Source organism: Falco naumanni, chromosome 1, assembly GCF_017639655.2.
Source record: "Falco naumanni isolate bFalNau1 chromosome 1, bFalNau1.pat, whole genome shotgun sequence".
Classification (NCBI taxonomy): Eukaryota; Metazoa; Chordata; class Aves; order Falconiformes; family Falconidae; genus Falco; species Falco naumanni.
In genome coordinates, this window is record NC_054054.1 from 59,320,726 (window position 1) to 59,340,889 (window position 20,164).

At 38.6% G+C, this 20,164-nt stretch overlaps 2 protein-coding genes across 20 annotated transcripts in view; both read left to right on the forward strand.

Annotated features, from left to right (window-relative positions):
* Window positions 1–6,399, forward strand: part of EXOC1 (exocyst complex component 1) — a 30,108-nt gene extending 23,709 nt beyond the window's left edge. For all 8 annotated transcript variants that reach the window (XM_040595891.1, XM_040595921.1, XM_040595930.1 and 5 more), the window contains 4 exons: window positions 719–902; window positions 3,092–3,291; window positions 4,717–4,911; window positions 5,719–6,399. In XM_040595891.1, the coding sequence (XP_040451825.1) occupies window positions 719–902; window positions 3,092–3,291; window positions 4,717–4,911; window positions 5,719–5,871 (732 nt within the window). In that variant the 3' untranslated portion in view covers window positions 5,872–6,399. The remainder of the gene's footprint in view (window positions 1–718; window positions 903–3,091; window positions 3,292–4,716; window positions 4,912–5,718) is intronic.
* A 2,592-nt stretch (window positions 6,400–8,991) lies between these two features.
* CEP135 (centrosomal protein 135) overlaps window positions 8,992–20,164 on the forward strand; it is a 37,015-nt gene continuing 25,842 nt past the window's right edge. For 5 of the 12 annotated variants that reach the window (XM_040595984.1, XM_040596017.1, XM_040596063.1 and 2 more), the window contains exons 1-6: window positions 8,993–9,287; window positions 14,432–14,627; window positions 15,817–16,007; window positions 16,515–16,682; window positions 17,770–17,911; window positions 19,592–19,676. In XM_040595984.1, coding sequence (XP_040451918.1) covers window positions 14,515–14,627; window positions 15,817–16,007; window positions 16,515–16,682; window positions 17,770–17,911; window positions 19,592–19,676 — 699 coding nt within the window. In that variant the 5' untranslated portion in view covers window positions 8,993–9,287; window positions 14,432–14,514. Of the gene's footprint in view, window positions 9,288–9,321; window positions 10,905–14,431; window positions 14,628–15,816; window positions 16,008–16,514; window positions 16,683–17,769; window positions 17,912–19,591; window positions 19,677–20,164 lie in introns of those variants that run through there. The other 7 variants (XR_005828139.1, XM_040596028.1, XM_040596048.1 and 4 more) reach the window with 5 other exon arrangements.

Here is a 20,164-nt window from a genome sequence, read left to right on the forward strand (position 1 = left end):
ATAAAATGGCAAGTATTTGTATCTTACCTCTAAGAAAAAATTGGTTTAGATAAAATGGCAAATCTTTTGGCAGCAGCAGAGGCAGCTTCTACTGCCAGAAACTTCCTTTTGCTAATACAGTATGACCATTATATGAAATATGTCAGATTCAGTGAAAACATAGTTGCTGGTATAATTCTCTTTTTATTGTCATAAATGTGATTTGACTCTAGGCCAACATAAGAAGACTGACCGTTCTTGGTCAGTTTAATGCTTAAAATATTTTGAAACTGATTTTTTTTTCCCAATTATACTCGGAAATGTCAGTAGAGGATTAAAGAAACTTCCTTTAGCAAAAGGAATTGCTAGCTTGACTGAATCAGAAAAGTGAAGTCCCTTGTTAGATTATACAATTAAAATTGTTAATTGTCTCTGGTAAATAAGTTTCGGGTCTCTTTCTTGGTGTTTTTTTTTTAATAGTAAGTAAACAAAAGGAGAATAAAAGCGGTAAGCTTTTACTTGCCCATCTTCCTTTTTTCTTTCCAATTATTTTATTTCTTAAGTTTTTGAGGGCAAAAAGGGAGGAAGACTAAGTAGGCATACCAGTGGAAAGGTAAAATTATTTCCATGTTTGAATAAATGTCAATTTTTCAGTATGTTTGCGTTTTCTTTTACTAGTTGTTACATGGTCTGGAGTCATATATTAGAGGCTAACATCTGTTCTTGTTTCAAATTTAAGAGTAATCAAATGAAGCAGATGGATGAAGTGAAAATCTCCAAGAAGAGTAAAGTCGGGATCCTTCCATTTGTTGCTGAATTTGAAGAGTTTGCAGCACTTGCTGAATCAATTTTCAAAAATGCAGAACGACGAGGAGATCTTGATAAAGCCTACATAAAACTTATTAGAGCTGTTTTTGTCAGTGGTGGGTCTTCTGAGGTTGTCACAGTTACTAAAATGATTGTTTCCTCCTATTTATATATAATTTTGCTCCAAGCAACAGTTTTTCTATGATTTTAAGACTCTATTGCAAGCCCTGTGACCAATATTGTGCTGAAATTGTGTTATCTCCGTTATCAGTAGGAGAGCAAGTATATACCTTTTGATTGTAATACACTTTTTAAGAGCAAACGGTAGGTATTTCCCTTTGTACATATTTGTAAAGTAACTTTCAGTTATGACCAAAGGAAGTAGTTAAGACTCTGGAGGGAGAGATGTGATGGCAGCAACACAACATGCTCAGTCTGAAGTGGTTTCCTGTCTTTTCTCCCCCAGTCTATCTTAAATTAGGAGATAAATCGATATGGGGATCCCTGGCATTTGGTTCTAATACTGTTCACCCTCACAGCCTTGTCTAAAGTAAATCACTTGAGTTCTGGTTATGAATTTGAACCTTTCTTGGCAGATCAGGTCCTTTGTGTCCTAGTCTGACACAGCAGAATGTTTCTCTAGTCCTTATTTTCCCAGGTATGGTCTGGAAAAACAGCAGCAACCCCTTTGTTCTACTGGTTTTATTTAACATTTAACAAAAAAAAGGTGGGAGGAAGATATGCAAGCCAATGAACTCTGGAAAAATTGTCCTTCCCTTTTAAAATGAGGAGGACACAGATGGATGGACCTCTCCATGCTGATTTACCTGCAAACTTTCAAACAACTCCACCTATAGTAGTGCCCAACCACTGAGACTTACCTCTTCTTAAGGGGAAGATTGGGCAAGAGGAGGAAGTAGAAGCGATAAAGCTAGTTTGAGGAAATTGCAACATAGTAGTCCTGAACGCATTAAGAAATTGTGAAGAGACATTACTTAATAGTAGACTACAGTCCATATGTAGTCCGCAGGAGCATCCCAGCTGGCAGGACAGTAAATTTTGAAAAAGTTTATTTGATTGCACCAACTTTTCTGACCTTAAGTATTTACTTAAGTGCTAAAACTAAGCAAACACCAGTAGACAGGCAAAACTCTGCAATAACTAGAGCTTAGAAAAGCATTTTTAAAAGGGTTTCAGAATTATGCCAGTCAAACACTGAAGAAGAAACAAAATCTGTTTCAGACAAGTACAAAGCAAACTTATAGAACAAAGAATTATGATGAGGGAGGATAAGGGATAGAAGTAAAGAATGAAGATGAAACAAAATTATGTACAAAATCCATGCAAGCAGTATGTTTAATGCAGTAGGATATTAAATTTACGAGTGATATTCGAAATGGGTCAGAAAGATGTAGTACTTCAGGCAGAACTGGGGGGTAGGGGTGTAGAAAATTATATGGAAGCACCCCGTCGGCTGTAGCAGACTTTTCCTACTTGGCAGTTCAGTGTTCTGACTGAAATGAATTTGTGATCTTTTATTGATATTCTGGTGCCCATGGTCACTTTCATGGTGGGCATCCTGGTAGTCTTGGCAAAATGATTGACGGATGACAATGTATAAACACTTAACTGCACTTTTGGTTGAAGCCATCTTCTTCTAGCCTTCTTGTAGGTGCAGTAAGAGAGTGATAGGTAGAATTTCTTTGCCTGCCCTACTTTTTTTTGAGGAGGATGAAAGTAAGAGACCTGTGCAGGATTATCTAATTTTATTATTAAATTTGGCAATTGACACTAACTAAAACTAATAAGCAAAAATTGAGAGATTGAGTAAGTTTTTTAAAAAAAACCCACCACCTTATTGAGGACTTTTGTTCTAGCAAAGAGTGGAATCAGTTTTCTTTTATTTTTCTTAAATTGTTTAAGAAATAGAACTATTTAAGAAAATCTATCATGTGAAATGTATTAGGGGTAATGAGAGCTTGCTTGCAAGCCTCCACAGAATGTGGATTGTTTCTCACGTAGGTAAATGAGACCATATGTAGTCGCTACTTTATATCTTTTTATAAGTGACTTTTTTTAGGCATACAAATTTTCATGGTCTTAGAGCCTGTACGTATCTGCTACTACTTTAGAAGGCTCTCAGATACTGATTTATTTAGCGGCAATTATGACAATCATTCATACAAATGGTTATTGACATAAAATCCAGAATTCCTTTTCTGACAGTATTATGGTTGTTGGTTATGTTGTTTTGAATTTGGTTGCCTTTTGGTATTCTAAGTATTTTGTTTGCTTTTTCTTTCAGTTGAGAAGGTAGCTAACGAAAGCCAGAAAACCCCCAGAGATGTGGTCATGATGGAGAACTTCCATCATATTTTTGCAACACTTTCTCGCTTGAAAATCTCTTGTCTAGAGGCTGAGAAAAAAGAAGCCAAACAGAAATACACTGATCATCTTCAGTCTTATGTAATCTACTCACTTGGACAGCCTCTTGAGAAATTAAATGTAAGTGTATATGAGTTTATATGTGAGTAGTCTTTCTCAAGTGTTTAGGCGGTACTATCTGATCTCTTTTACACTGCACCTATCATAATCACTATTTTATTATTTTAGACCTGAGCGTGCCTGCCAAGAGTACTCTGCTTGTGAGGGTAACAGTCTTGGATGAAAACAACCAAATTTTTCATGGCAATTGACAGTACTGACTGAACATCAGTTGTGTCTTAAGCAAATGGTCCTGAGGAAGGAAGAAGCAAGGGGAAAATAATCAGGAGCTTTGGGACAATTTTCCCCACCTCAACTGCAGAGAAAATTACTGTAGTTCCTGAATTGTTCAACAGTAAAAAGTTTTAGGGAAGTTCCATATGTCTGAAGTTGAACTAAGCATTAAACTGCTGACAGGTTCACACTCAGTTCTGTCCACTGAGTGTTCCTGTTCACTGCTTTTCCTATAAGCAGGATTTAAGCCACTCACTCCCTGATAAGTCTTAAGATGTATTCTCTTTTTGAAAATTTAAATGCTTTATTGCTGCTTCTTGCTTGTTGTGGGTTGATGCTGACCAGCACCTAAGCTGCCACATAATTAACTTCTTGCTCACTCCCCTCTCCGATAGGAAGAGCAAAAGTGAGAAAACCTGGGGGTGGGAGGTAAGGACAGTTTAATCAGTGAAGGGGAGAAAGCAAGGAAGAAAAATAGTGATGCAAAGGCAGGCCGGCACTACCTCTCACAAGCAGGCTGATGTCTAGCCAGTTCAGAGCAACAGCCACTTTGAAGACAAACAGTGCCCTTGCCCATTCCTTTGACCCTGATTTTTATAGCTGAGCATGATGTTACATGCTGTGGAAAAAACTCTGGCCAAGTTTGAACTGTTCAGCAATAACCAAAACTTTTATGTGTTATCAGCCCTGTTTTCACCACAAATCTAAACCACAGCTCTATATGGGCTGCTGTGAAGAAAGTTAACTCCATCTCGGCCAGACCCAGTGCACTGTTTCAAATGATGTTGTGGCTTTACGTGCATGTTCATAGGTGTACTTCCATCCATTTTTGTTACGTTGAGCCAACTGGTGTGGAGCAGTGAAAAGAGAGGGCAATTATGAACAAATAGTGCTGTAATTATGGTTTAAGTAGAGAAATTCCTATTCAGGTGTTTATCTGAACGATCTTGTATTTTCCCAGGTTATTGGCCTCATTAGTTGAGGATTTTGAGGCTGATTCAGTATTAGCTATAAGGTTGCAAAAAATAGCTTGATTGCTCCTGGAAATGATTCAGTCTTATGCTAGTATTTACGGAGCGCTGTATTGTTGGGCTTGTGCTTCAATGTTTAAGGCATGGGGTAACACAACAGTTGTTAAGTAGAACCAAGACTTAATTTGACAAGCATATGTACAGATTTATGATAATCATTAATGCTGTTATTGTTCGTTAGCATTTTTTTGAAGGTGTTGAAGCTCGTGTGGCACAAGGGGTACGAGAAGAAGAAGTAAGTTATCAACTGGCTTTTAATAAACAAGAGCTTCGTAAAGTTATAAAGGAATATCCTGGTAAGGAAGTAAAGAAGGGATTGGATAATCTCTACAAGAAGGTAGATAAGCATCTCTGTGAAGAAGAAAACTTACTTCAGGTAAACTAAATCATGGCTTAAGAGCCTTGTAATGTTTACAGAAAGGCTTTTTATTACTGCTTTTGTATATGTATCCTGTGAGAAATGCCTGGCTTCAGAGTAACTGTGAAAAACCATGACTTGATGAGTGGAAGTTTTTATAATTCCATTCTGATTCTATTTGTTGTAACGATTTGAATGGTGGTAGTAGAGGTAAGAGTTCAGAAAGAAACTCTCTTTATGATTCCCCAGCTGACCATTAATGGGTGATCACTGTTCTGCAAAATATACTGGAAGTAGAGAACTAGATTTAAATGAACCGTTAACCTGATAGGAAATTTAGATGGTACGCTATGGCAGAATATACTTCCAATTACACCTGTTCTCATAGTTTTATTATCTAAGTTTTTTCTTATAATCTGTAAACTTTCTCACTGGAGTAAATCATAAGTAGATTTAAGAGTTAAGTATGTATTAACAGCTTTTTAAAGTCTGAAATGGCAATTAGTAGCACTGTGCTGGTTCAGACTTTTTTTTTAGACAAAAGCAATACTTTTTTAGGGCAACTTCCTCATCATCTTTACTATGTTCTGCTTTGCAGATCTGGTAGGAGTCACATAAACTTTAAAGATCTTAAACTTAATGGGTAAAAAACTTCAATTGTGTTTTTTTGAATGCAGCAACTTGATTTACTGAACTTTGTTGTCAGCCAGCTGTAGTTCTAAGATGATATCTGAACTGAGAATCAACTAATAAGCCAGTGTTTTGTAGTTCATGTATAGTGTATTGTCCCAGTTGACATTTTCTGAAGTTTACTTTCTTTGGCAGGTTGTGTGGCATTCCATGCAAGATGAGTTTATACGACAATACAAGCACTTTGAAGGGCTGATAGCTCGCTGCTATCCTGGATCAGGAATTACTATGGAATTTACTATACAGGATATTTTAGACTACTGCTCCAGTATTGCACAGTCTCATTAAGTTCTTGAAGGGGGAAGAGAAGCTAGCAAAGTTTGTGCCTGTGTATAAGGAAATCAAACACTATAAATGCTATTTGTTTTTAAAATGTGGATTTCCATGTGTATGTGTAGTTAACTGCCATGTATGTCAAGTTACACTCCTGCTTCAAATGTCTTTCAGGGCAAAATGAAACCTTAGGGGATTTGTTGCTCTTCTGCTGGGTTGAAGTACTGTTTGAAAGCATTAATTCTGTGAAACACTTTGGATATAGTTTTCCCTTACCCTAATGTTCTTATACTTTTATTTATAATCCCTTCTCTTGCTAAAAGCAGTAAGCACTACCTTCATAGTGTGTAAAAAGGATACTACTGTTTTCACTAGTATTTTGCATCTTTGAAATTATCTAAGCATTAAAGACTATCAAATTGTTCCATAGCTTCTTGAATGAGAAAGCTGATATGGAACATAATGCAGTGTGAATACTGCATTTGTGTTCTGAGATGTAATGTGATTATGGCTATAATTCTTAATAAAACCGTGTTCATCATTCTTTATTTCGAAGGAGTGTTTTTTCACAAAGGTGAAAATGTGGCGTTGTTTCCATTGTTTTGGCTCTGGACATTGAGAAATAGGGCAATTCTACTTCAACGCTTCCCCACCCCCCCCACCTTTTAGTAAGTGTGATGTAGCATCAGTATACTCCCACATCATGTAACCCGTTCCTTCTCCTGGAGCCTCAGCTGCCTGTGATTCAGGACCTAGTTTTTCTGTACAGCTTGAGGAAATTGCTGAGTTGTTGGATAGAGCTGAGGTGTATATAGAATAGAAACAGGTACAATAAAGATAAACATGTAGACAGAGATGCAGATGCAAGAATAAAACCCAACAGTAATATGAAGGTGAATGTTACAAAACTCAGAAGGAAAAACTAACCTGATGCCAGCTTGGCAACACTGAGACACCTGGATTTAGATGAGCATAGTAACATGTATTATAGATCACTAAATCCTACTTGTCTTTTGTTTGCTAACAAAATACTTGATCCAGGTTGTGTATGACCTGCTTACAGTGTCTTTGCATGTGACAACCGGTAGCCAAACCAACACCAAGGGGTGGTGTAAAGGTTACACTTGTCCCATAAGGGTGTTACCGAAATCTTGGAATGAAGAACTTATCGACACCAATGGGATGCAGATAAGCAGACACTTCTTTATTGATGGCTGGGTGCGTGAGTCCTCTCACGATCAACGCACACCAGGCTTCAAAATCATACACCATATATAGAACTTATTCATACGTATTCATACATAAATGTAATATTTCCTGAAAATCATCAACATATTCTCCTCCCATATCCGATTCTGCGCAGTAAAGATTGGAAACATCTAGAAATGGGTCTGGGGTACTATATGGGTAGGTGGTACATGAGTCGGTGGTCGTGACCTCCCACTGCCGGAATTATCTTTTACTTAAGGTAACTGTTTCTTGGCAGGTATCTATGGGTTGTTCCAGTCTACACCCCCCCCCCCCCCCCAAAGTTCCCATTAATTCTACATTTTGCATCTCAATGCATTCTCCTATGTAAATACTGTATCCAATCATCTTTAATCTTAAGTCTGTTATCTAAGTTCTAATCATTCCTATTAGGTGATTCTGACCTATTCTTTCAGCCTTGGTACAGTGCTGTACAAAGGATTTCATAGTAGCTGTTGGTTGTTGTGCAAACACAAACTCCACTAAAATATTTCTTATAATTCTGTATTCCTATTAAAATAACTCTGTAAGATCAAATGTGTTTCAATATAATCAAATATGGTTGTTAATTCTAACTAATAATAGATTTGTAACATGGGGATCTGTTACTCCATGCACAGCACCAATTCATACAGAATCGAGGTGTTTCTCTCTTTTTGTTCCAGTTTGCACGAAGTAGGGAGCTAGGTGGTAATCCACAAAAACCAGCTCACCTCTTAACACATAGTTAAACTTTTTATATACTTTGCACAATTGTTTACAATCAGGTTTAGTCGCACATAGTTCTCATTGGTTGCTACAGGCCTTGTCTCCATCAAGACACAGCATTCCCTTTTTTCCCACCTTGCATGTTCTGTGATAGGGGGTTTTATTAGTAGGGGGCTTTCTTTGCTCAAGGTGGATTTTTTTAGTGTGCCGATTAGGATAGCTCACACATAGCTCAAGTAATTTTCTGTTTGGTCTCATTAATAATTTGGTTTTCCTTGAGATTATGTTGTTATTTCTTGTTATATTTATGTTGACATTGTATAGTGTCTGTTCCTTCCCCCAAGGCCATGCTCCCCCGTCTCTTAAGGATTAACTTTTTCAAATTTTGCTTTTCATTGTAGATATTTACATATATTGTGTAAATTTCCAGTGAAGTAACAGACTGGCCTTTTATTAATCGTGAATCTGTGAGCCGGTCGACTACACACCGAGTGTAATTCCTTTCAACTACACAGACAGCTTACAAAAGAGGAGTACCTCTCGCTTCTACATCAGACACCGCAGTCCCTGCAGTCTGGCCATAGCAACTACGCGACTGGCGACTATACTACAGGCAGCTAATGCAAGCAAGGCCCTCCAGGAAAGGCTCGCGTGCAGCGGTTGCATCTGTGTCCCCCCGCTGTCACCGCGGGCCCTGCCTCCGCACGGAGCCCGCAGCTTGCGCCGGGAGGCAGCTCCCGAGGCAGCCGGGGGGCGCCAGCTGCCGGCCCCGCTCTGTGCCTAGCCCGCCTATTTCGCTCCGGGGTGCTGCAGGCCCCGACGGTGCGCGCAGCCCCCCACGCCCGCCCGTTTCGCCGGCGCTGCCCGGACGCGACGCCCGCCGCCGCTCAGCCGCGCAGCCGCACTGCGTCACCCTCCCCGCCCCTCAGCGCGAGAGCTCCAGGTCGCGCGGGAAGGGGCGGGGCGGGCGGCGGTTGTCTCGGCCGCCCGCGGGTGCGGGCGCGTGCCCCGTTGCTGAGGTGACGGGGCGGAAGCGGCCGCTGCTCCGCGCGCCATTTTCAAACCGCCGGTGGGGCCTTGGGTGGCCGCGCGCGGGGCTGCGGGGCGGCAGCGCCAGCCCCGGCCCCGGGGAGCGCGGCGGGCGGGCAGGGCCTCCTGTGGGGGAGGGGGAGGGTGCTGCCGGGGGACCGAGGCTCCGGGCGGGCGGCGGCGCTCAGCGGCTGGCTTAGGCTCCCGCCGTCCCGCAGCGGCCGCTGTGGCAGCCCCGAGGGCGGCGGGGCTCTGGGCCGCCTCCGCCCGTTGTGCCCCTGGGTGGCGCAGGGTGGCCCGGGCGGCCTCCAGCAGCACCCGGCCTGCGCGGCCGCCTCCGCGCCCTCGGGGCTCTGCGGCCCCGCCGGAGCCGCACCTGCCGCAGCCTCACTGAAACGCCTCGGCTACTCCTCGGCCACTCGCCCTGCGAGAATTTGCTTTTAACGGTAGGTCTGGTAAGACCGACTCGGAGGGAGGAGGGAAAGGAAAAATAAACCTGTTTGACAAGGGACTGACTGGCTCTTAGTGGGTACAGACAGGTTGCTGAAAGGTTTATGAGGCTTCCAGTTCAGGGAGCGAGCAGGCTCATAATCCATAGGCCTTTCTTGTACTCGGTGTAAACATGAAGATTTTAGTGACTCTAAAGAAGAAATCTGTTTTCCCAGAGCATGGGTTGTCTTTCTGTTGGCAAAGTGGCAACGCTTCGCAGCAAATGTGGCGTATGAGTATCTAGTCGGAAGTGAACTTCCAGCAAATCAACTTGGAGACAGACTTTGCCAGGACAAGTGCAGGCACATTCAGTGCATCTTGAAAATGATCTTGCAGGAACAGCGTTCCACAAATGGCCTTCAGTGTCCGTGGACTGTATAGAGGTGTGTTTTAGCATTACTGTAGTCAAATGGTTGGTCTCCTATGTGAGTTTTTTTACCTGTATAAAAACAAAACCAGCTTTTTATAGCAGAATGAGGTATGTAAGCAGTGATTACGTGACAGGAGCAGATGTTTTGCAAACATATTTCACACACACAGCCCCCAGAAATGAAAGCCTTCGTCATGTCTGTTCTGATGAATGAAGAACACATTTTGGTATTTCCCAGAAGTGAGACTGGAAACTCCAGCTCGTAATTGTTTTTAGTGTTATTGTTATAGACTCAGTAAAGAAAGTGATTTCATAGCATATAAATTTGTTTGTGCTAATTTCTTTGTGTTCTGTTGTCAGCTGTGTGGCTTTATCTTTCCTCTACACAGCTCAGTGACCCTACTATGTTTTCCATGGCCAAGATAAAAAAGCAGAGCAAAGGTGTATTCTTAAACTTTCTATTGATAACACAAGTATTGCATCTGGAACAGTTTTTAATCTATATTCATCGTGAATTTTGCTGCACTGTTTTCAGACTTTCGAAAGAAGGGCTTCAGTGTGCTAAAACTTTTCAGTTTCATATTCTACCTGTAACGGTTAGTGTAATGCATTCTTCTTTCACACAATTTTATGCAAAATGATTCTATACTTATAGCCTGAAGGAACTGGATTTGAAGTTTCATTACTGCCTGTCTTTCATGTCAATGTTCAATTTCAGTTGTTGGTGACTTAGAACAATAGGAAACAGTTCATAAGTGCTATATATGTCTATTTCATAAACACAGGCCTTCAGAAGAGGGCTTACAACCATCCAGGCACATCACAAAATGAAGCACATGAAAGTTGTCATCTCTAGCAGTGCTCACGAACAAAGGAGGAACAAAACTATGAGGCTGTTAGCTCTGAATATCTCTTCTGTGAATAACTGAAAGATGCAGTCATTTAGACATCTTGATAAATCCTTGTCTGGAAATGCCTGATTTACAGTACCATTTAATTTTCCCTTTTTGTTTGTTTATCTGATTTTTCTGGTTTTCATGTAAAATGGAAATTACATTTTCTTCCTTGCATCACGAAATCACATGAAATATTTAGATAATGAATGATGTGAACTATTTATGCGGCTAATGTAGCCTATCTCATGGGAAATACTGAAATTGTCAAGAGTGCTTTCCAATACTTCAGAAATTTACAGACAAATCTAGTAAGTTCAGCGTACCTTTCAGCATAACTCAGTCATGATTCACAAGGCTATTAAGTTTCTTTAAAGAAAAGGATGTTCTGGATTGAGTAGACTGGCTAAGAATGATGTAGAAAACTTGGATTTCCAAAAAACTTTTGAGAAGGTTCCTTACCGAAGGCTTTTAAGAAAGCAGGTCTGTCAGGAATGGAGAAAAGGTCTTTTAATGGCTCACCAACCCCCTTAAAGGGTAGAATGTACTACCTTACAGTGAATGTGCATAATATTTTCTGCTGTTTAACTCTGATTGGTGATCTGAAAGAATGGGTTAAACCATGACAGACAAAATCTGCTCATTATGTGGATGTTATATGGATATGTTAAGAGCAGTCCAAGGGTTGCAGAAGAGTGTTACTGGAGTGGGTAATAAAGTGGGAGTTAAGGAACAGTGGTAGTAAAGGCAAAGTAATGCACATCATGGGCTCTGAAGTAGCAGGTTTTGCTCAGAAAAAGAGACATTAGTGTCACTATGAATGCATCTAATTGATGCTTTGGAGCAATCAGGAATGCAAATTATAAGTTAGGAAACATTATGAATACTGTAGACTACAACAAAGAATCTATGGCTGCTTGGAGCAATCTCAGTCTCAGGAAAAAGCATGGAAAAGGGACACGCTGTACAAGTTACTAGAAAATTTTGGAAAATAGATTTGCCCTCATGACTGAATGAAAGCATGAATAAGGAATGATTATTTACGGTGTCTTACCAAAAAAAAAGAAAAAAGGGGGGGAGGTGGGGCACCCATGAATTTCTGATATACTTTTCTAGACATTCAGTTAAACCCAGGAATTCATTGCCACAGGGTTTTTCAATGTAAGAGTGCAAAAGATTGAAGAAAATAATTAGACATGTCTAAGAAAGGTCTGTCAGGTAGTATTATAATGATTTAAGTTCAACATTAGGCCCATCGAGTCCCTGCACTATAGGGTTATAGAAAGAGAAGGTATGTAGGAGTAAGGTTTGGCTCGTGGTTTTTTATCTTTTTACGCTCTTGCTGTGGCAACTGTCAGAGATCTGGGGTATTGGGTCAGACTGATCTTGGATTCAACTGAATCGGTACAGCAGTTCATATATTCGTTTTTTATCTCCAGAACCCCAAATTTTCCTGATGGAGAAGATACTAGATACTTTCTGATGTCATGATGGGACTACTGACAGACTTTAGGATATCAAATTCATGCTATGGCTGTCTGTCATGACAGATGCCTGGAATTACTGACATACAATTTCTTTCCAACAAAGACTGTACAAGTCTTTGAAGACTTAAATATCTGTGTTAAGCTGTCTGAAATAATGTTCCCTAATTATTATTCTTACTTTCATTTCTGGATATTATGTACACCTATACTCCAGCTACTAGCTTCCTGGGCTAATTTTGACTCAGATGTGGCTCTAGGGAGTATATTAGTTTTTCTTATTTGGTTCTGGTGGCAATAATGTCTTGAACTAAAAATACCCAGTCTTCAACCAGAAAGCTGTTGGTATCTCTCAATATTGGAGTAAGTTTTGGTAACTACACCTCATTTAAACATCCATTGCAGTGATTTAGCAAGATCCTGTATACTTCCTAGCCACAGTTGCTGGAGTGCTAACGTCTGTCCATTTATTTTCCCCACAGTTACTGTAGAAAAACTTACTCTTTAACGAGCTGAGACACAGTTTTGTTCTTGATGTTTCTTTTGTTAAATTTTCTCAATGTGATTTGTGGAAAAATCCTTTCTCTTTCCAAAAAACAAGCCTGATGAATGATTTAAAATTAATTCAATCTTTTTAACTGATATGGTTGTTAAGGAGGAGATGGGCTCAGGAGTTACCAGCGTACTTCTGTGACAATATAAGGTGTATTCCTGGGACTAAATTTAAACATAGTAACACAGTGACTATTTTCCTGAATTCAACACCAAATCCTCAACATTAATGCAGAAATACCAAGGTCTCGTCACTTCTAGCTTTAATCTTTGGCTGCCATGCCAAAGGAGAATGAAGAGCATTTGGCACACATTAGTACATTGACCTCCACTTGGTACGTTGACAGGTAGCATTCAGTGGAAGGAAGGCACCTCCTCCGCCGTCAACCGTCCCAGTGCAATATGTAAAGGATTGTTCTCCATGCTGTTGCTTATTTAATATTGTGATATTCTGAATCTCTCCAAACAAATATTTTGGCAGTGCTTGGAACAGATGCTGTGCTCAGAAGACGGGTGATTTTTCTCTCATCTGTGGAGCAGTACCTGGCAACCACAGTCCCATTGCTAGACTTACCTGTAGTGTTTTGGTATGATAAGATTAAATCTTTCCAGCTTCAGACATGAGAGAAACTTGCATGTTTACTAGTTTTATTATTAATAAATAATTTTACTTTCAAATACCTGGATGTGTTTCTTTAATACCTTTTTAAGATCAGGGGGATTGTGAAACAGCACGGTGTAAATAACATCTATATTCTATCCCCTTTATATGAGATGCAAACAGTGCTTCTTCAGATTGGTAGTTTGGCTGCTGAGGTCTTTTTAGCCAGTAGGTTAATACTGAAACTTCTGAAGAAATGTGAGGGAAAATGTTTTACAGAAATAAGTGTTTTTCAAAAATATTTCTTAATATGTGAAAACATCTCTTCAATAGGTGAGGAGCATCAACTTTAGCATTCCATTTCTTTTCTTGTTCTATTTCTAAATCCAGAAGGACATAACAACATAAAAATTGTACCTCCCTCAAAGGTACATGGCAAAACCAAAGTTCTCATCTGCTTTCAGATACAGGTTAGTTAGAAAAAAGTAACTAATCAGTCAAAAGAAGAAAAAAAACCTAAAATTCAGGTCCTTGAACTGTACTTTCCAGAAAACGATGCAGGTAGGACTATAGTACACTGATGTTTGGTTTTTTTCTTTCCTGTTTTCACTCATAGAAAAAAGGTGTTCAAAGTTAATCTGTCCTTAAAATTTTACACATTTTATGCAATTTTACAGGTGGTTGGTTGAAGTTAAGTACTGCCTTGTGAATTGTGAAAGTAACATTTATATATGAAAGAAAAAAGAATATGGAGTTTTTGAGAATGATCTGTCAGTTTGCATTCTGGAAAATAACCGTGATGATTCAAAATAAATTTTGATTTTTATTTTGAATAAATTCAATTGAATTTAAATAATTAAATTTAAAAAATTGAATGAAAAAAATAATAATAACCAGGATTCAAAAAATCATACTCTGCTTCTTAGAATCATACTCTACTTGGTCTTCCCACAGAAAGATCTTTTTAGAGTTCGCTTCCTACATGCTGGGATGAAAAATGTATGTTTTATTCTAAGATGTTAGGAAAGAGAAAACTAATTGCCAAAGCAAATATTTCTTTTAAAGAAATACGTATATTTTTAGTTGCTCTATGATTTTCTTTTGGTTTACTTAAATTTTAAGGACATGTTTATGCACTGTGTTTTCTACACAAAAAATGGATTTTCCATTACTTTTTTTCTGTATTATTCCTTCTTTAAAGGACAAACACTGTAACAGACAAGCCTTTGCAGGTGTCCTTTTTTCCTTGACTGTGACAAAAGCCACTTTGGAGGTGTGTTTACAATGACTACAACTGCAGAGCGAAGGTTCGTTAATCTCAGGAAACGTCTAGATCAACTGGGCTATCGGCAGCCATTGGGAGTGGAGAGTTTACCTTTGGTGGAAAAGCTTTTTAGGTATTCAAAAGGAGATTCATTAAAAAACATAGTAATCATGTAGTAGATATTGTTTCATTTTTGGCATATAAGTGAGAATGCTTAGTCTGAAGATTTATTTTCAAGCGTTGTTATTTCAGAACTAATGTTCAGTTCCTGTCTATGATGAAGTCAAATGGGTTTGCTTAAGTGATGAAATCATCTTAAGATTTCATTTAATTCAGCAGAATTGCTTCTAAAGTTCTGTAGTCTAGGAAAATTGAACTTTTCTAACCCATAAGAGAGCCAAGATTAGTTGCTATTGATATGTGCTTAAAGGACGCACTCTTATAACTGATCATATAAAAAATAATCCCTGTTGTCTGTGCTGTGACTTAAAACATTCACAGCTCTGATTTTTTGGGATCTCATTTGGAGACGTTTACATTTGCTCTTTCTGCAGTTTTTTCAGGACACATAATAGAAGAAAAACAGATTTTCTGGTGACTTTCTTAAGATATCTGCCATTTCATGGCTTTGATGTGGTTACGAACATAGTAATTTCCATAGTAATCCAGTTATATTTGGCTAAATATCTAAATGTAGGTATTTTGGTTCTGTTGCTCTCTAGCATCTCATGCAGATGGAAGAATGATAGATAGGTAGGCAGATATGGAGTAATCTTCCCTCAACATTAAGTCTCATTTTGGTGCCTAACAGATAGGCTTAATCTCTCAATCTCTGATACTATTTTCACAGAAATATTTATAGCTGCTTACCACTAGTCTCTCTTATGGAGCTTCTGATCTCCATATAAATACTAGCAACCTCTGGGCTTTTAAAATCTTTATTTCAAGCTTCTTCTGTGGCAAGTAGTGCTACAATTTATGTAGTGCTCGGAGGAAAGAATAATTTTGCCAATTTTGAATATCTCACTTTATGTAGAAAAGAGAGTTTATTGAATTATCAGATGTAAACTCCTGATGCTTTCTGAATACCTTAATTTTTTATATTTGTCCTGCCCTTTCCTATTTACTTTTTTCCAAGTGAATGACTCCTGTCTTTGGTTTTTTCTATTGTGAATGTTCTTTTTGCCTCTCTGAACCCATTTGTTCTACACTTGACATTGTCTCAGGGAAGGGAGTTTGTTTCTCAGGTCATAATAAATATTTGCACCTGCGGTGTAAAGGCTGCAAACATTTCTGACATGTCTGATGCTCCTTTATTCTAGTGACCTAGTTCATACAACTGAGAGCTTGCGCAGTGCAAAGCTATCTGCTGGGAAAAATGAAAAAGAATGCAGCGATTATGATGCTATTTTGGAACCTTATAAAACAGAGAATGCTAAACTTACCAGGGAAAATAATGAACTACATTTAGAATTATTAAAACTGAAAGAGCAATCTGATCGTCATGTTCAAGGTAATGTAAAGACTGTGATACTTTAAAAAAATATTTCTGTGCCACAATAAACCTGAGGCCAAATCCTTGATCTGCAGATTCATTTATGTTTACTTATTAAGTGAACTTGAGTGGTCATTGACTTTGGCACCTTTGATAAATTAAGACTCGTGCACAGTGGTTCTTTTGTAGTTGAAAAGCTTCTGAGGTCCTGCAAATAATTGTTTTTAATCAAACATGAAAATGGTAGAACTTTTTAACATATACTTTCATACCTTGAAATGCTACTTTTAAATTTAAATACTGCTCTTAAATGTGCCTTTATTCTACAAAGACATTTTATTTGTACAACTTATATAAATATGTATTTTTCTGTGTTTTTATATATACACATACATATATGTATGTGTATTTGAAAATGTCATGTTCTGGAAAAAGAATGTAGGATTCTCTTTATGTTTATTTTGGTGCTACTAGGAAAAATAATAATGAATAAGGAAGATAATATTGCTTTTCTCTCCCTTGAAGATTTGAAAGCCTCCTTAAGAAGGGTTGAACGTGAAAATGCTGACTTGAAATTTCTAAATAACCAATATGGACATAAAATTAAAATGCTGGAAAAAGAGAATAAAGCCAGGACTGAAAAAATTGAGCAGCTTCAGGAGAAGAATCTGCAAGCAGTAGTGGAAACACCTGGTGAGTGTAAATAATCACAGGTATTTTGAGTTTTCTGTGGGCTTTTTTTGACCCTTCAGAACATAATCTTTTTTTTCTTTTTTTTTTTCTTCTCGGAAGAGAAGTACTACAGTAAAATAACTATACAGTAGAATAACATTACCCTTTGAAAGTTTTGGCTTTAAATTGAGTCTTTGTATGGAAGAAAGTTTCATTAAGCGTATCACTTGTGTTAGGGACAAATTTGAATACAAACTTAGATTCAATAGAAAACAAGTTAAAATGTGATCGGAAAGCACTGCTAATCAACAGCTATTATTTTGAAAATTTTGAAATAATATTTTCTTTCCAAGTGACTGAATTACTTGGGTATTTTTGGCATGTGAGGGAAATTAATAGGTAGTTAGGTGAACTTAAAATCCCTCTCAGTTTCCACACGTTTCTGCATTTCATGTGCGTTGCTTCAAAGATGCAATGTTAGATTTTTGTCTTTCTGCATACTTGCCCCATGGTCACCAGGCTTTGGGGATTTTTCTATACTATGTCATCAAATGTTGCATGTTCTTATTTAATTGTGTGATGAAGAGTAATTGTTCCATCTGGAAATAATACTGTGTTTTGCTTTGTTTTTTATATAATGTTACCATGCAATCAAACAACCTATTTTGCAATATACTTATGATAGTCATTCACTGAAATGACAATAGGATAGAAGGAAAAAAAATATTACTAAATAATGTGAAGGTTAGTTCAGTCAAAAAGAGTTCTTAAATGTGAAAACAAAATGTCTTTTGTGGTGTTTTAATTTAGCTTTTTTAGTAAGTTAAATCACTGACAGATTCAACAAGTTTGAACTCTAGAATGTTTAGAGTCTTAAATGGTGGGGAAAATTACTTTTTGTTATTCTAAAACTGCACTTTGACAAGCTAATACTAACCTGTAAGAACAGTGTTGTCTAGAATGTAATAATTTTATCAACTTCTTAGAATAAGGTTAAAATGGTGTAATGTGGCAGCATTGAAATAAATGGGAAATTTCATTTTGTATTAAAGCAGAAGACTCCCTTGCTTTAACTTGAAGTAACAGGCATTTGGGTTTGGGCTTTTAGGTGGCAGAAAAAGAAGCATTCCCTTCAGACGTCAACGCATGCAGATAGACCAGCTTGTCCCCCCATCAGGTGTTAGCGCCTATCCAGTTCCTCAGCCAGCAGACCCTTACATCGCAGACCTTCTTCAGGTGGCTGATAATCGGTAATCTAAAGAACTTTTAAATTTTGAAGTATAGGTGTTAAATATTTGCATTAATTTTTCCAGCTCCCACCCACCTTCTGCCTTTCAGTTTTGCCTCAAACAAAATGATATTTCATGATGTTTTAAGAGCACTGTAGTTCTTAAAAAGCATTTTTGTTTAGTGATTGACAGTGCTGCCTGTGACAAAGTTGCAATAGATATTTAATAAGCTGCCTACTTCCTTAAAGGATTTATCTTTTAAGATTTCTATACTAGTTTTACTGTTACACCTAATTTTAGATTGAATATTCTGGAAAAAAGCTAGGTGTAATTGCATAGGAGTAAACTAATTTTTCCTATTTATTTTTCAAGACTAAAATATTCTTAATTTGTGTAATACTGTTTTTTGCTTGGGAGCCTGTGTTATGCAAGGTTCATGTAAATTCTTTTTTCTTACTTAGAATATATAGAGAGTTTACATGGCAAGGTGTTGGCAGTGGGGGGACTGTAAGGGTGGCCTCTCTGGGAAGAGACCAGTGGCTGCCCTGTGCTGGACACAGCCAGTTCCACCTGGCTTCAAAACAGACCCAGCGTGGGTCACAGCTGAGCCCATCAGCCAAGCTGCTGGCTCCCCTGGGAAAATTTAAGAAAGTGTAGAAAACAATACTGCGCAGCAGCAGCAGTGAGAGGGAGGAGTAAGAAAAATAAGAGGGAAACAACCCTGCAGACACAAGGTCAGTAAAGCGGGGGGAAGAGGAGGTGTCTCAGGCACTGGAGCAGAAATTCCCCTGAAGCCTGTGGAGAAGACCATGGTGATGCAGGCTGTCTGTGCAGCCTGTGGAGAGCACATCAGAACGGATATTCATGCTGCAGCCCATGGAGGACCCCATGCTGGAGCAAGCGGATATGCCCTGAAGGAAGCTGCAGCCCATAGAGCAGGCTCCTGGTAGGAACTGCAGCTTGTGGAGAGAAGCCTATGCAGGAGCAGGTTTTCTGGCAGGAGCTGTGGCCCATGAGGGACCCATGCTGGAGCAGTCTGTTTCTGAAGGACTGTACCACGTGGAGATGACCCATGCTGGAGCAGTTCATGAAAGACTGCATCCCATGGGAGGGAACCCCATGCTGGGACAGGGGAACAGTGTGAGGGGGAAAGAGTAGCAAAGCCAAAGTGTTACGAAGTGTTTTGAATTGACTGCATCTCCCATTCCCCATCCCTGCACTGCTTGGTGTAGGGGGAGGTATAAGACGTGTAAGAATCACAAGAGAAGCAGTGAAGTTGAACTTGAAAAAAGTGGAGGGTGGGAGGAGAGTGTTTTTAGTTTGTCTTTGCTTCTCACCATCATACTCTTTTTCATTGACAATAAATTAATCTTCCCCAAGTTGAGTCTGTGTTGCTTGTGACAGTAATTGGTAAATGATCTTCATGTCTTTATCTTGACCTATTAACTTTTTCATCTTATTTTCTCCCACATCCTGTTGAGGAGGGGAGTGAGAGAGCACCTGAGTGGGGGTCTGGCAACCAGCCAAGGTCAACCCACTATAATAGCTTAAACAGCTTGACTTATGCATTAATACTTTGGATGAACAAAACTTTTTTTTGTGAAATATTTATGTTAGGAGCAAAGAGAAAATACTAATATTGAATTGTGTACATATGGTTCCCCCATGAATCCACATAAAGAGTATATTGCTATATTTCAGAATTCATGAACTTCAGTCAGAAGTAACAGAGCTACAGGAAAAACTGGAGCTATCTGAACGTGAAATGAAAAATTATAGCAAACAGGTATGTTTACAGATTTTTTTTATTATTATTATTTGGCTGCAGTAGCCATTGCAGTGGCCTTGATTATAATTTGTGTTTTAACCTTGTTGGGAAAGCATTGTGTGGCTTCTGAAATACAATATTCAAACTGGTCTACATTGAGCTATTCCTCTCCTCGGCTTTTGGAGACAGCAGCCACAATAAAATACTTGCCCACTGCTTTTGCTGATATATTTTGTGTATTAAAATTACCTTAAATAAGCTAAACTTTGTGATCATAAGTAGAATTTATGTATGCCTATAGTTTTTTAGTGCAGAAGGATTAACTAGTCCAAAATAGTAATTTGATCTACATAAAGATAAGTTTTTTCACTGTTTCGTCTGGTTATATTTTTAAAATTTTTAGTTTTTGAAAATTAATTTATGAACAACAGATTTTACAATAATTTGAGTGGATTGAGAAGATTATATATAGCCTTTAAGTGAGGGAATTGCATCAATTGTTGATA